The 16,321-nt window shown below is 40.5% G+C and overlaps 1 protein-coding gene across 13 annotated transcripts in view; it reads left to right on the top strand.

The window, feature by feature from the left end:
* Positions 1 to 16,321, top strand: part of ENPP2 (ectonucleotide pyrophosphatase/phosphodiesterase 2) — a 71,580-nt gene that overhangs the window by 13,544 nt on the left and 41,715 nt on the right. For 5 of the 13 annotated variants that reach the window (XM_072924954.1, XM_072924953.1, XM_072924952.1 and 2 more), the window contains 7 exons: positions 1,833 to 1,935; positions 7,516 to 7,671; positions 9,696 to 9,821; positions 11,817 to 11,877; positions 13,144 to 13,241; positions 14,676 to 14,755; positions 15,989 to 16,108. In XM_072924954.1, coding sequence (XP_072781055.1) covers positions 1,833 to 1,935; positions 7,516 to 7,671; positions 9,696 to 9,821; positions 11,817 to 11,877; positions 13,144 to 13,241; positions 14,676 to 14,755; positions 15,989 to 16,108 — 744 coding nt within the window. Of the gene's footprint in view, positions 1 to 978; positions 1,536 to 1,657; positions 1,736 to 1,832; positions 1,936 to 7,515; positions 7,672 to 9,695; positions 9,822 to 11,816; positions 11,878 to 13,143; positions 13,242 to 14,675; positions 14,756 to 15,988; positions 16,109 to 16,321 lie in introns of those variants that run through there. The other 8 variants (XM_041714050.2, XM_072924956.1, XM_041714054.2 and 5 more) reach the window with 6 other exon arrangements.

Raw genomic sequence — 16,321 nt, 5'->3', positions numbered from 1 at the left:
GTACTTACCTAGTGTTTTGGGATGAAGTTGTTTAACCACAGGATATACCAGAGGCTAAGGGTGAAGAGTTTTATAGGAACAGCTAGTAAAACTTTTGATGATTACTTTTCTTTAGACCTCTATGCACAGCTTCTTGCTGGAAAAATAGTGCCCATTGCAACCTTTTTTTTTTTTTTTTTTTTTTTCAGCCCAGTTAGTGATAAAGTGAACATTAGAAGATCGGTCTTGAATACATAGTCTCAGTTTGTGAAAGGAAAATGAATACAATGTCCTCGTGTTGGAATTTTCAAGCTAATTACATTGCCTTGAGCCTTGCAATGCAAAGTTGCAGCTGCACAATGGAGCCACTTTCAGTTAAGAAACTGCATAAAAAAGGCTCAGGTTCTAAAGGCTGGCAGGCTGACACTTGGGCAGCAAAGAGGAGGGATTTTTAGATTCTCCTGTAAAGCTACACGGTAGGGGAGTTATTTCAGCAGGTAAAAGTTACCTCTAAACAAAGTTCAAAATTGTATGTCTTTAATACTGCAAAATATTTTAAAGAAAACTGTACTGTGTCTTTCTATGCCAGTATAGAATATGGGACAGGTCCCAGGGGAAGCTCAGTCCACCCGAGGGCTTACAAACCTTGACTCTGTCCCTTTAAATGTAATTGTTAGTAAACACTTGCATGAAAGAAGCTTTCATCAGAGAAAAAATAGTGGCAAACTACAGTGGTAAATAATTTGCTTTGGCAAATAATATTTAAGCCACTGATTTGAACCGTAATTCTGTTCAGCATTATCATTTGCTTTGTAAATAAAAGCGCTTATCCAAACAGCCAAGTTTTCTGGTGATGAAAATGGGGAAATGTGGGGCAGAGGGAACGTGTCACTTCCCTTCCTTTCTGGAAGTCTGGAGTTTCCAGCTATTCAGATGAAACTGCTTGTGTTTCCATCGATACGAGCCTTGCCCTGCCGCAGCAGCAGGAGAAAGAAGGGCGGCGAGGAGCCGGGAGCAGCCGCGGGGAAGGAGCCGGACCCGCCCGGGCCGAGCCCGGCTGCTCACCTGGCACGGCCGGGGCAGTCCTGGGGCTGGCAGCGCCAGATCTGCACCTCGCAGCCCCAGCCAGCTTCCCCTGCTCCTTCTCTGAGCCAGATGGAGCCCCATTTGGTTCCTCTTTTAGGCGTGTTACTTTCGCGAGGAGAATAAAACGAGCAGGAGCAGCCCCTGGCCGCAGCGGCACAAGCGAGCCCCGCGCTGCCAGAGGAAACCACATAAAAGCCGCGGGTGCGCGTCTGGGGGAGGGCGCAGCGAGCGATGATGCCTGGAGCTTCTTGCACTCGGAGCTGCGATTTGTGAGTGAAACATGATGAAATCACCCCCTGGACAAATCACACGAGCCTGTCAACCTCACCAGGTGGGATTACTCGTAGCTAATAGCCTGAACTCCCCGAGCAAACAGCTCTGCGCTCACTATAAAAAAAGGCGACAGTGCGGCGCAGGCTTTTCAAGAATTCCCTGGTATGGCTAAGCAGGGCTGCGTCCACTCGCACCAGGTAGGAGAGGAGAGGAGCCTGTTTGCTTTTAGAGGAGGAGTAGCCCGTCTCTCCTGAATAAGTTCCTACAAAAAGGAGCGTTTCAGCTGCAGAAAGAGATGTTTTATTCATAAACCCCTTCTGGTTTGTGTTACTCTCCAACGGTGACGCTGTCAGCTGCTGCTCCAGTGATGGGAACTGCAGTACTAGGGAGCTCCAATGTACTGAGGACCATCTCTGCCCTTTATGCATAATGCTCTTAGTGCAAAAGTCCTTCTTCTTACACAGTTTGCTTACTTTGCTGTTTTACTTTTGCAGGTTATATCCTTATTTGCTTTTGCCTTTGGAGTAAATGTCTGCATGGGATTTACAGCAAATCGATTTAGGAGATCTGAAGAATGGGATGAGGGCCCCGCCTCAGGTACAGTAACAGACATAAATTGTACATCACCATATAGCCTTATGTTATAGACTGCGGTTAGGAACCATTCCTACTCTGTCACAGTAGTTTGCTTGTTCCTTTTCCCTCTAGGATATGGAGAAGAATAAATAACTTGCTGAGCCCGAGTCAGTTGACCTTTGGGACTCACCTATAGGTCTCCTATTTACTTAAACTTTTGCTCTGTGTGCATGTGACTATGGAAAATTTAGCTTATTTTAGGACTGAGCACTGTCAGTCTCACAGAGACTGGTCTCCTCAGCTCCTGAAGTGTTTGCAGTGTTTTGTACTCTGCATGGCTTCCTTCTAGCGCTAAGAGAAACTCCCTGATGGCTTTAAGGGTGGTGGATTTATTGTGGTAGCATTGAAGTGGTTTCTAGAAACTTGATTAATGCTTTCAAGAGGCACTGCTGAGAAAAGCTTTTGGGATTTCTGTGGCTCCTGAGGTCATGCTGGTTTGTGAACAGTAGACGGCAGACATCTGACGGCGGAGAGGGCTGTGAGAGGAGAGCAGGTGTTCGTGCAGATGTGCTGTCACCGAGTCCTCTGCTTTTCTTATGCCTACTACCTTTTTTTTCCTTTGGAAGACAGCAAGAACATGCCACAGGAGGAACTGTTATTTATGTTGTGGGGCAGTATAGGGTTCTGTGAGCTCAAGCATAGTCCAAAAGGAAAAATGTGTAAACCAGACAACTAGTCCTTTTTTTATTCAAGAAAAAGTGGGCTTGAGTTGTGCCTCTGGCAGGAGAAAGGAAACTTGTGGTCATTGACTTAGAGCTGGCTAACGTAACTGAAGTGAAAGGATTTCATTTGCAGTGACTGTCTGTAATGATAGACTGTGAAGAACAATTGTAAAATTGTTTGCCGTGGCCAGAGTTTGTTGTATTCCTGGTATTGTATCTGTGTACTGCTGTCCTCTCTCTTTGAGGAATTGGTGTCTAATCACAGCCCCTATCAGGGCTGCTGGTCACTGAGTAGAGGCATTTTAGGTAATCAAGAAGATAGTGGCTCTTGCTTTTGATCTTTATAGCAGTAAAAGAAAAATGGCTTGAAAAATAATTTTTAAAAGTCTTCTAGGATGTTAATTGTAGAACAGATGTGTAATGTGTTTAATAGGGAGTATTTGCATTTCAAGTGTTCAGCACTTGAGTGCCAGGTGCTTTGCTTTCACTGGTGACTGTCCAGGGCAGGGCTCAGCTGGTTTTTACTGAAGACCCAGAGGTCTGATATTGTGATCCCATGGCTGCTGATCGGTGCCAACTCTGCTGAGCCAGCCAGCACTGTTCAACACCTCCAGGGCTGGGAACAGTAGCCGTGTGCTCCTTCCAACAGCAGGAGGATTAGCTCAGCATTCCAGAAGAGTAGGAAGAAACACAGGATCTCTTGAAAAGGGCAGGAGATGGGGTATTTTTGGAAATCTATTGAAAATATGTTTGCAGGTGAGACTGACTGACTATTATTTAAGTAGTTCAGGCAAGGGTGCAATAAAAAGAGACAGAAGTAATGGAGGATTTTGTCTCTTCTGTGTTTCTGTAGCTTCTGTAGCTTGGTTACATTTATTGCAGGAGAAAAAAAAATGATAGCAAAGCATAAAGGAGTATAGCCACAGTAAAATATAGGCAGTAAAAAGTTACACTGGAGATGTACGGGGATTTTAGCAAGCTGAAAGCACTGTGATCAAAGAACCTTAGTCACTCTTAATTGCATGGCTTCCAATTATACTTAATTAGAAGAGCAGTCCAATGAAATATCCAGAAGAAAAGATTGGTATAAATTCTTTTTCAGCTTCACTCTTCTTTAGCTTATTTGCTCCCAAGTGCCTTGACATTGAGAATTAATTATTTTATATTGGCAAACCTCTTTCTTTACCAAGCATTATTGTAGAAACCAGTTTAATATTTCTCCAGAAGTATGCCATGATTGTAAGCAAATCTTCATTTTCATCTAGCATAGAATTCTGCTGTGAGCCAAAAACATCATGTTTGTTTCCTAGTCCCTTGTAAATGCACTCCAAAGTACCACCATAGTGACTAAAACACCCTTCTTGTTCTCTTCTTACAGTGTACAGATATGTCTTTATACACTTGAGATGTTGAATATTTGCACCCAACAAATTGAATTTATTAATTTATTAATTGAAATAAATTTTTTACTCAAAAGTCTATTATACTCTTGCCAGTAGAGAACCAAAGCTCACATTTTCCCTTAACTTTGCCTTTGTAAGTTACTTGCTTTATGAATTTCCTAGCCATCTTTTAAAGCACTTTCAGGGAAAATGGCCTTAGTAATCTCTTGAAGCATGGTTCTTGGTCACTGTAGGATAACTTAATATTTTGGAAGGAGAAACACTGTAGTTTTTCTATCTCTTCTCACTGTAGTTTTAAGCATGGAATTAAAAATGGAGTTAAAAATGCCCTTATCTGATTTTCCATTTGGATTTAACTCATTGCAAAGATGAAGAGCAAGTTTATAATAGGAGTATCATCTAGCAGAACTAGTGCTCCAGATGCTTTAAGTATTTTGTTGTTCTATATAGGTTCCATATGGGATCCAAAATGGTAAATTTTTACTAGGTAGTCTTCTTAATGGCCCTGTAAGCATGTTTATATTGTGTAGTCCTGTTTTAAACACTACTGCAAATAAATAGATTTCATTATTTTTAAACCTTTTAATAAGACAGAATCAAAAGAAATAGTTCGATATGGCACTTTCTAAGAGAAATATAACACCTTTAAAATGGAAATTTAACAACTGAAGGAAGGGACTTCAGGCTGAGGTCCCTGTGCCTGCTGCACTGACTGCAGGAGCTGTGGAGGGATGCAGGAATTTTGAAAATAAGTTTAAAATGTCTAAGTTTGTTCTACACAGGGGTTTCTGTTAATTTGAAGGGGCTCACCAGGGACAAAGCTCCTGATGACATATTTTCAAACTGTTTTGCATGTGCCAGTACCTGTGCCATGGCATTGTGCATGACCTGAAAATCATGGTTTGGCTGCAAAGGCAAGGTCAAGCATGAGAAACAAAAGAGTGATCTTAATGTATTTGGAGAAATTCAGCAAGTTCTCTTTTGTGCTGCGATATGGAAAGTGTCCTACATTGATTCAGGATGTGTGACTTGAATTTGCTAAGTTATTTGGGATAATTCACTACATCACTATTGAGGTGGTTGTCAAGAGATGTGAAAAAAATAGACAAGGTAGGCTAAACCTTTCTTGCATTAAATGGATACCCTATTTGCAGTTATAGGAGATGGAGCTAGAAGGGATTTTGAACAGCCATGTAGATCTTCATATCCCAAGACCTGGACAGTTGTCACTGAAGTACTTCTGACAGATCTTCTAGATCTCCAGCCCCTGTTGAAAATCTTCAAGCTCTGAGATTGCACAGCTTCTGTGGGGGTGGTTGCCTGGTATAAATGAGTTGCTCTTTACAACAGGGAGACATTCCTTGAGCTGCAATTAATTGTCTCTTACATAATCTGCAGTCAGATTTACACCTTCTCTTCCTAAACACATGTTGATGTGTTGGTTTTGGGTTTTTTTTGGCCTTCTGAAAAGGTCTCCCTCTCAGCCATTTGACATGAAAAGAGTAATGTCCAGGGTAAGGTTTATATGCTGGTATGTAATACCTTCAAGTTTCTTATACCTTTGATTTGCCGCTTACTGGATCTGTGATTATATATTACCTACCTTCCAAAAAAGAAAGTAGTGGAAGAGATTAAATAATATGAACTTATTTTTTGGTAATAGATTTTCAGAAGCATTTGATAGGAAGGAGCTCTCATCAAAAATAAGGACCACAGCTTCATAGCTCTGAAAATTTGAGTGTTAAAATTATTTGAAACAATTCTCATGTGATTTTCTAGCATAGCTTTGTGACCTACTTATGTAAGCAAAGGAAATACTGATCTGTGTGTTGCCAGCATAGATGCACACTCATTATCTCCTTGGAAATTCAGATGGCCAATACACTAATGGCTCACTAAGAGCATGCTTGCAGGGCATGTACCTATAGAGTGAAACTTCACTGTTTGTATGATGTTACTCGCCCTGAGCGCTGCTGAACTGGTTGAAATAAAACTCCACAAAACCAGAAAGATGGGGTTATCTGCTACTACCTTTTCCAGCAGTAACAGGAGTGTGCCTTGTTGCTGCTATGAGCCATGACTGCAACTGTGGCACCTTTTGGGTTTCTTACCTATGATCCTGCTGTTCTGACAAGTCTGCTCCCTGAAGTGGCTTGTGCTGGTGTCCAGTCAGTGCCACTCCAAGGGAAGTGGTGGAGCAGTAGTGCATGATTGGTGAGACATCAGCTGCTGCAATGTCACCTCCAAACTCTCCCTTTGTCATCTTTTCTATCCATTCTCATAGTGTTCAGTTAATGCCATCTTATTTGGAGAGAGATTTCCCTTCAGTTTATGTGAAAACTAAACTCTCAGCTATGTAAAAGTGTAGGGGGAAAAGTACATAAGAAAATATCAGAGCAACTATTTCCCAAAAATGCCATTGCGTCAGTCCTCTAAAAGTCATGCTGCTAATCATGGTGAGGCTTGCCAAACCCAAAACCAAGCCATAGCCTAAAAGAAAACAAAACACAAGACAACTTCAAATACTTAATTTTAATAGGTCTCTCAAGGAACAAAAGGCATTGTGAAATTTTCCTTGGAACACCTCTATATTTAAAGGATAACATACATTCTCCCTACTTTATTTCACAAAATACAATTAACCCTAGAGATAAGCACACAATTTTCCTGCTTCATATAAGCTGTTACGTAGGATTCTCCTACAATAAAAACTTTTAAAATATATTAAGTTTATAAAATAGTAAGTTTTGAGGAAAGAGCAGACATATATCAGCTTTGACATTAAGGGCCTTTACTAATAAATAGCTTATTGAAGTCTAATACATTATTCATGGTTTGCAGACTGGCAGCCCTCCATTTACTTATATACATAATTATTAATTTCTTGAATACTTCTGTATTTTTAAAAGTTTTTATAATTTAGTGTTTTGCAGAAGCCCATCAAAAAGCCTTGCTTTATTTCTCCATTAATTTACAGAGCATTTTAAAGTTTTCTTTCATGCTTCACATTGATTTGACACCTTCCAGTGTAGCAGACCAAGTCCTGCTGTCTGCATGTAGATTAATTGGAGTCTTTTCCTATGTAAACTGCCCAGCCAGCCATGAAAATGTCACTTGGTTTCTGAAAACAAAGGCCTGCTTCTGTGGAATAGCTGCAGCTCCTGGAATGGGGCCTTGGAGACTTCAATACATTTCTGCTAATGATCTCTTGATTGTTACAGAGGTAAAGCCAGGACTCTTTCTTTGCAGGATGTTATCACAGCATGCTGCTTCCTTTTATTTTCCCCAAAAGAACAACATTTTAAAAATTTTTGTTCTTTTTTTTGTTTAGTTTCTTCAAGCAATTCTTCTGCTCTCCCTTCTCTTTCCCTGAGCAAGCACCCAAGGTCTTGCTCATTGGAGTGGCTCAGGGCTGAGTTGCCTGCCCCACTGCTTGCCAGCCTGACAGATGTTGCCCTGTTTCTTGTTCCACACAGTCCTGTCAGATTCCCCCTGGATCAATACCTCTGGCTCCTGCAAAAACAGATGCTTTGAACTTCAAGAGGCAGAGCCTCCTGGCTGCCGCTGTGACAACCTGTGCAAGAGCTACAACAGCTGCTGCTTCGACTTTGATGAGCTGTGCTTAAAGACAGGTATGGTGGGTCTCCTGTCCTGCACTGCCCGGCCCTGCTGACACCTGGGTTCTGCCAGGGCTCAGGACCTGCTTTGATAAACCAGCACTTCTTGGCATAACCTGCAGCTCCTCCTCACCTCGCCTTGGCTGGCCAGGCTCAGCTCAGCCCAAAATGCAGCCCATGTTTCCTTGCAAGGAGCAGTAGGACTGTGCACCTATTGCTCCTTACTGTGGAGGGCAGAAAAAGCAGAGTACTCTTCCTATCACACTGAAAAGCAGATCTTGTGATACTAAATTAAATGTATTAATAGTGTTCAGGCGGCCATCTGACCTCTAGTTTACAATCAAAGACCATGATAAAAACTGGTCATTTTGTGTCAGCCATCCTTTTTCATCCCAGCTGCTAACTTAATATTGGAGCAATTCAGGCTCACTTAAGAGGATGCCTTGGAAGCTAGGATCATTGAAGGGGTACAGGTCCTCTTGGAGCAGGAGACAGCCAGGGCTTGCTACCCATGCCTCAGACCCTGATTTCCAGGTGTTAGGATGCATATTACTACAGTTGTAGAAACATTTGCCTTCAATTCATTGGATCCTGGGGGACAGAAATATAGCAATAAGTTCACTTTTTTTTCTTGGCTTTTTTTTTTTTTTTCTCCATGAGTCATAGGCAAGGAAAACTTCAAAGAGGGACATGAGTCATATTTTACTTGTTAGCATAGTGCATTTAAATTATTAGTTGTACCCATCTCCTTCAGTGTTTGCACAGTGGTCAGTGTTGACACAGGTGCCTTTTATTTTTGCCATTGAAGTTGTTCTTGCTTTATTGAAGTATTATACTTACTAAGCAACCAGAAGAAAAGTGTAATGATTAAAAATATCATTGCCTATGGATATGCCATGCTTGAAAGTCCTGACTTCCTCAGTTCTGTTTATGATTACATAATTTTCATAGACTGGTACCAAAAAAGAGTGAGCTAATCTAGTATGAAAAACAAGTTTGGTTCCAGGCCAAAAATTTCTAAATTTTAGCCTGATGCTATTCTGCCCTTGCTGTAAATGGCTGCTGAAGGAGAGGCTCTTTTTGAAGACACAATGTCTGCTGCCAGAGGGCAGAATCTCAGTCCCTCACCCTCCTGTCCTTCACCCTCCTGTCCACAGCAGACACATATGTTCACATATGCATATGGATACCTGTATGGCCCCTGGGGCTGTTGTGCTAGCAGTCATATACTCCCACAGGCATTTATTCAGGCAATTATCACGTGTGATCTGTAAGTATTACACACTTAACAGGAAAAAGCCCCAAATGAAGCAGAAAAGGGGATAAAAGGCATTGCTCTGATGTGTGTTTTTTTACTGGGTGCATGTTGTCTAAAGTGATTTTTATAGTTTCTTGTGTGGGCCTTATTGTGGAAAACCATATGTTTAAAACCATAGGCCCTGTTCCAAAGCAATGTACTACCCTTGAGAGAGCACCTAATTTAGACAGGCCAGATCTTAAATTCATTTGCAAGACGAGAGAAGATGGAATTCTCACAGCAGCCAGGCCATGCTTTTCCTTGAAGAACAGCTCTTCTTTTTTCATATCTTTGAGGCTGGTGCTGGATCTGCCCTGTGGGTGAGGAACTGATGGTGGGAGCAAGGCATCACTTTGCATCGATGTAGTCTCTTTTCTACTTTCTTATTTTTATGGATTAAACAGGGGACTGAAGTAATTGCGAGGAAAAGCAAAGATTACCCAAGAAACACTGGAATTCTTGGTTTGTGCATTAGGTTCCACCATTTATCCTTTTTTGTCTTTTCCTTTCCACACTTTTTCTAGCATTCAGATTGTACAAAGGCTGGAGTACAGCACATGAGGGTAGCAGAAACACTCACACACGTGTTTGTGGAGGAGCCCTGCTGCAAGTGACAAGGATCCTTTTAGTTTCTCGTTGACATACCTAGTTTAACGACTAGAGTGTTTTCATTATAGCGTGAATTAATACTTTTTCTTTCAATTACAATCTCTCATTCTTGCTTACATTGTGAATATTTTAGCTCGGGGCTGGGAGTGTACTAAAGATCGCTGTGGAGAAACCAGGAATGATGACAATGCTTGTCACTGCTCTGAAGACTGCTTAAGTAGAGGAGATTGTTGTACTAATTACCAAGTCGTTTGCAAAGGTAGGTCTTTAGTCTTTCTACTTCTTATCTTTTCAAACCCAATAGAATGTAGGGTAACAAGTTTTAATCCAAAAGAGGAACTCTCCTTGTTTTGCTTTGATTTTTTTTTTTAAGAGGTGGGGAAAGTGGGCAATCGCATTTGTAAATTTCTGGGCACTAGCAGGGGTAAATAATATATTGAAGGACATTATCTTTGCCCGTAGAAAGAGAAGAGATGGAGGTGGATGAAGAAGAGTTTAAAGCAAAGCTCTAAAGTGTTCAGATGCATTTGTCTGTATCACGGGGAGTGCAGGGATCTCTAATGATCCCAGAAGGAATGGAGCATTCCTAGATATGTTATCTCTGTCCCAAAGACCTCTCTCCACCCTCACTACAAAAGTTCCTGCTCAAATCACTTGGTCTAAGATCTGTAGGCTTTGTTCCTTGTGGAAGAGGAGTTGCAAGAATGCAAGGGCTATTACTCCAAGGTGGGTGGCATGGGCTTCAGCTGACCCACCCTAGCTCAGAACAGCCCGAACTGCCTGCTGGGTGGATGGGCTTTGAAGACTTTATTTTCATCCACTGCTCTGCTCTTTTAGAGCATGGATGCCTGTCTAGTGCATCTGCCATTGAGAGCAAGTCTTCTGGTCCTTGGTAATGAGCTCTACAGGTCTTTGCTTTTGTATCTCACCTAGTTCTTAGTTTTTTTCATTTATTAATTTTATGTGGCAAGGGTTACAGTTTGAAATAATTTCATCATTTTGAACAAATGCATATGTTCACAAAATTATAATAGTCCAGATCCATCCGTACACTGAAAATGGACCTTTTGTTTACTTGGGTTTTGCTGTTGGGAATCCAAGTGGAGTATGTATTTTCTAACAAATCCCTTTAGACTGTCCTTCCCCTTCCCAAAGAAACCAGAAGCTGAGACCATTTAAATATTGATATAGTTTCTAGTTCCTGCCTTTTTGGTGAGCTTCCTCTCACAAGTATCAAGAGAGAGGAATTTGTATATCTCTAGCTTTAACGTACATAATATTAATTTAATTGGGTAGTAACAAATTATCTCAATGACCCTGGAACTTAGACATGACTAAGCTTTATGTGAGAACAGTGTTTTCTCTTTATTCATGCTTTTGCCTATCTGAGGATAGTGCGTTTTTTGGTTTTTACTTTCCCCTTGGAAATTGTCCATCCACCTCCTGTCATGGTTAGTTGGAATTGCTGCAGCACACATTTCCTGCAAGTCTTTTCTATTATGTTTTTTGTTTTGCTATTTTAATTGAATTGCAGTTCCTTTAATAGCACTAGATTCAGAAAGTAGGGTCATTGGTTAATAATTTCCTTTTTTTCAATTGATCTGTAGAAGTGTAAGTCATGAGCCACTCTATAGACAGCATTCAGCAGTGAAAACCTTAAGAAAATAGTTGATTATACAAAGTAATTTTAACTAATGTAGCTCTGAAAGAGTATTTAATGCTTTTTTTTAGCTTGAGTCTCACCTGATCCATGAGCTGATCACCTCTCTAAGCCAGCTGGAAACTATTTAGAGCTGTTTTTCTTTCCCAGAATGAATTTTATTTTATGCCTTTAGCCAGCTGAATCAGCTCATGGAGCCATGAGAACTGATGGTACGAGGGTGGGAATTCACAGCCAGAAGCAGCACTACCTGGTTTTGACAGATCAAAAATAAAAAAAATTAAAATAGAAGACCACTGTGTCTAAAGCATTACCACTGTCTCCTGTGGTCAAAAGAACACTTTTAATTCCAGTTTTCGGAGCTGCTTGTAGAAGTGCTAGTTTGGATATTTTTGTTGAATAGAATATAACCAGATCACTTGTTCAGCTTTGTGAAAATACATTCTTATTATTCATGGGAAATATGACAAGTCAGTCCATTAACTGGAGATAGACTTTATTTTTTTTAATGTATATTTTCTGTGAAACCTGTAGCTGTATCCACAGATTTTGTATTTTTTACTTTTTATAACTACAATGTGACTTTTCTGGTAGGAGAAACCCACTGGGTGGATGATGACTGTGAAGAGATAAAGACTCCTGAATGTCCAGCAGGGTAAGTGTTTTGCCTGCATCTGGAAAGGCAAATGTAGCAAAGCCATTGGTCCCTAGCTCTGCCTTGGACCTCTACCCATCACATTTCTGCACTGGCTCTGTCAGGCAGGCTGAATAACTGTGGGTTGGATGCTTTCCTGGGTTTCATCATTTCTAAAGTTAGGCTCATAATATTGTAATGCATTTGCCTTAATTTGGGCTCATAATATTGTCATGCCTTTGAGCTGCTGGATGAGTAGTGGTGGATGATATTGGGGTTTGAACTCTTGATCTTCAATCATCTGCTGCTGGTTTTGCCTGCTTCACTTTCATGCATAGGGAAGGTAGCCAGACTCCTCTGAAGTCAGTGGAAAGTCTAGGTTGTTCTGCTTATAGCAAAATTCAGGTTAAGCCATATGTGAACACAGTTCAGGCCATTTGTTTTTTTAAGTGGAATTACATACTTTTAGCATTATGCTCTTAAATGAAAGGATTTCTGAACTGCAATGGGGTACATGCTTACTTAGATGAATTTGAGCATGTAGGTAAGGTGGAGAAAAGTAAGTAACTTTTGAAACCATTTCTCTCACTATTATCCCTAAAGTTAAGCATCTTCTCAGGTGCTGTGTTGGGTTCCACCTCAGCCTGTGCTGTTAGGATAGTTTGGAGATGCTTCTCCTGGTTACAGTGACAGCTGCTAACCCCTGCAGCAGATGACATTAAAAGCCCAGGTGTGTCCATACATGGTGTGTATCTCCCTGTTTGGACTTGACTTTCAGTAGTAGTAGTAAATTCAAAAAGTAATAAAGTAACAAGAAATACTGTCATCTTTAGTATGTTAGAATGAACTGTGCCTCACAGCCCTGAACTGTGTTCACATATGGCTCCAAATGTTCCATGGGCTTCTGTTTGAGAAAGAAGACCAACTGTCATGAGACGTGGTTTTTAACTAGAGATTGTGTGCTGGGCTGGGTACTTGTGCATGGTAAATTTCCTTCTCCATCGCCTTTTATAAGCGTTTGCCTTTATGAGTTATATGTTTTTAGCTCAGAGAAGATGTCTTTTATGTTGGATATCAGCCCTTTCACTGACTGTGAGTGAACACTGGCTGTACTAAGTGTGAGGATTATCAGTTTCTCATGGTCTGTTAAGTATGTAAAAGACTATAGTTATATAGTTTATACAGTAACTGAACTTCTGGATTTCCTAGGGGCTCAGTGAGCAAGTGGAAATTAAAAAACTAAAATTTTGAAATGCTGCTTTATATTCCTGCTACTTTTGCCTTCAGCTTTGTTCGTCCTCCTTTGATCATCTTTTCTGTTGATGGTTTCCGTGCGTCATATATGAAGAAAGGGAACAAGGTCATGCCCAATATTGAAAAACTGAGTGAGTACATCTATTTTTTGTTAATAGATGAAAGACAGTCTTCTGCAGCCCAATTGCTTTCATTGTTCATTGAGCAACAGAAGGGTCAGTGTAGAGGAATTTCTTGTAGAACAAGGACATGCTATCCTTGATGCTATTCCCTTGCAGGAATTGGACAACCTTGGCCTGCAGATTACAGAGTTATTTTAGTTGCTTTAAAGTATTTAGGACATCCTTGAAAAGACAATAAGCTTTGTACAAACACAATAGTCAATGCTGGATGCTGAGTAGTATATGAAAAACTGTCCCATACTGCAACCTGACCAGATGCTTGTAGTATAACAGCCAATCAACAGGTAACTTGTATATTTAATTATATTAGTTAACCAATGAATGTTAAGTAGCTATTGTATTATGTAAGGCAATAATGGTATAAAACATGTAAAAATTAGACAATAAAGAGAGGATGACATCTAGCCATGTCGGTTTGAGTGTCATTACTCTGGCCAGCTCCCCGTGGGACCCTCTTCAGGTCAGAATGGAGATGAAATGGCAGAAGTCCCCTTTAAATTAGGTGATATCAACTGGTGACTTGAAAGCACCCTGAAAAATGCAGCACACAGCTGCTGCTTTGGGAAGTGCTGCTCAGAATCAGTGACCTTCGTGTGGTTTTGTCAGCAAAGAAATTAATCTTTAGTACACGATACATATCATGCATGCTTCTAGGCTAGTTGGGAGGTACCCTCAAAATTTTCCACTTGATTCAGAAATGTCAGAGGTGTGGATAAGTGGCTGCAGAAGCTGTACTTGGATGCCTGGTAACTGGCTGAAAACATGCCCTGCACTCACCCTCCTGGGAATGGGCATCCTCTTGGGTTTGTGGAGGACTGGGTGCACTGAGTATTTGAGCCTCTCTGTACTGCATGGTAGTTTGTGTGTGACTGTACCCTTGAAATGTGTTGGGGTTTTTTCCCCTGTGTGTGTGCTGGCCCTCATATTTGTGTAGTTACCTATAGTTGGGTTCAATGATCTTGAAAGTCTTTTCCAGCCTAAATGATGGGGAGGCTGAGGCCACAAAGTCCAGTGTGAAACTGCAGCTTTGGTGTATTTATTATTTAAAATAAACCTGTGTTTTCTCATGTTGTTTTACTTAACAAGACACTTCCAATGACTCCAAGTGGAGACTAGCTCAGGAAAAATAAACCAGTCTATGGGAATATAACTGTTCTGTAGTGATCTAGAGCCATTATTTCAGCTATCAGTTGTGAAGTACAAAGAGTGCATGAGAGATTAGCTACTGCCCTTACTGCTGACTGCTGTTAAGCAGCAGAAAATTAATTTAAATTAGTTAAAATTTAACTAGATTCTGCATAATTTTGAGTCACAGAGATTACTTTTTCTGGTTTTGTTTTCTGGTTTTGCTTTGCTTTCTCACATTTGCATTTGGTTTTTCAGGATCTTGTGGAACACATTCTCCTTACATGAGACCTGTTTATCCTACAAAAACATTCCCCAACTTGTACACCCTTGCTACTGTAAGTCCCTGGGAAGGATTTTTTCATTATAAAATTTTGCATTGGAGTAGAAATATATGATATGGGAAGCAAGGTTTAAAATTAAAAAAACCAACATATATATATATATATATATATATATATATATATATATATGTATGTATAACTACTTTATTTTCCATTCTTTTTGGTATTTATTTATGTTAAGTATTTTCTTCATTTTGAAGAAAAAGTATTTAAGTATTTTCTTTTATTTTGAAGTGGTGAAATGGATTGTATTGCACCATTATATACTGTCACAGCTTTCCTGTGCTTATGCCTGCTTTTGCAGTTATTTGTACTGCTGCATAATTACAGGTCAAAGTTTTCCTACGGGGAAAAACCCACCCCCGAAATGCTGCCCTGAGTACAACCAGCAGTTGTTTCTGTGCTGGAGCAGCTGAAGTCGGTGGGGCAGTGTGCAGCTGCTGAGTGTGTCTGGCCGCTGTTCTGGCCCTGCGGTGACAGGAGCCATCGCTGTGCTGCGGTGGCAGGGCTGGCAGCCAGGCTGTCCCCACACCTGTGTGACACTGATAGTGCTCCCAAAGTTGCCATAAGGGACTTTCCACCTGCAGCTGCAATTTTTTCCCCTTCTCTTTTTTTGTGCAGCCGCTGCACAAATGTTTAAATGGATGAGACAGGAGCATATGGAGAAAGAATAGGTTGGGAGAGGGCCCAGAGAAAGGAATTTTCTGCTTTTCTCTCTGGATTGCTTTTACTGCAAGACAAATTGTGATATAAAGCCATGGCTTTGGGTGACCTGCCTAATTTTTTTTTTCTTCAAAATAACTTGCCTAACAGAAGCAGTCATGAAGATAAAAATAGTAGGAAATGGAAATGCTAAGTATTACTGTTGCAACCAGAGAATGAATTATTGTGTCCAGAAAGGGCATTCGTGAAGAGGAACTGAAAGTACAAATCGATCTTGTGTTTATACATTTATGCTTTTTCTTTGATGACCTCAAACTAACTTTTAAACTGTGTGAAAAACTTGAAACGGGAGTTTTTATTCTGTTTAGCACAATTCAATAATCTCTTACTGCTTTCATTACTATAGCCAGATTTAAATATGCTTATCTGAAAGTAAAAATCTTTTCTGGTATGTAGTTACAAAGATACTTATTTTAACATAATTTAGTGGTACTTTCAGATAACTATGAAGCACTGCATTTGTGTGCATTAGGGTTTTACTAATTAATCTACTTCTGCACAAAGGGACTCTATCCTGAATCACATGGGATTGTTGGCAATTCGATGTATGACCCAGTGTTTGATGCCAGCTTCAGTCTTCGAGGGCGAGAGAAATTCAATCACAGATGGTGGGGAGGTCAACCAGTAAGTTTCAAATTCCCTCCTACTTTTTTCTTCCTCTCTCTTCTCCCCTCCCCCTGTGCTGTGGAACATAGCCAATAATAATAATTAAAAAAACCCATATGTGAACAATTTGTACCTAATCCCTACCCCCTCCTCTCCAGCTGACCCTCTGTCTATCAGTTTAAGGTAGTGTTTTGAGTTGACTTTTGCGTTTCAGAATAATAAATCCATTGA

This window comes from Taeniopygia guttata, chromosome 2, assembly GCF_048771995.1.
Source record: "Taeniopygia guttata chromosome 2, bTaeGut7.mat, whole genome shotgun sequence".
Taxonomy (NCBI): Eukaryota; Metazoa; Chordata; class Aves; order Passeriformes; family Estrildidae; genus Taeniopygia; species Taeniopygia guttata.
The sequence above is the reverse complement of the archived record's forward strand: the minus strand, read 5'-3'. Positions and strand labels throughout refer to the sequence as shown.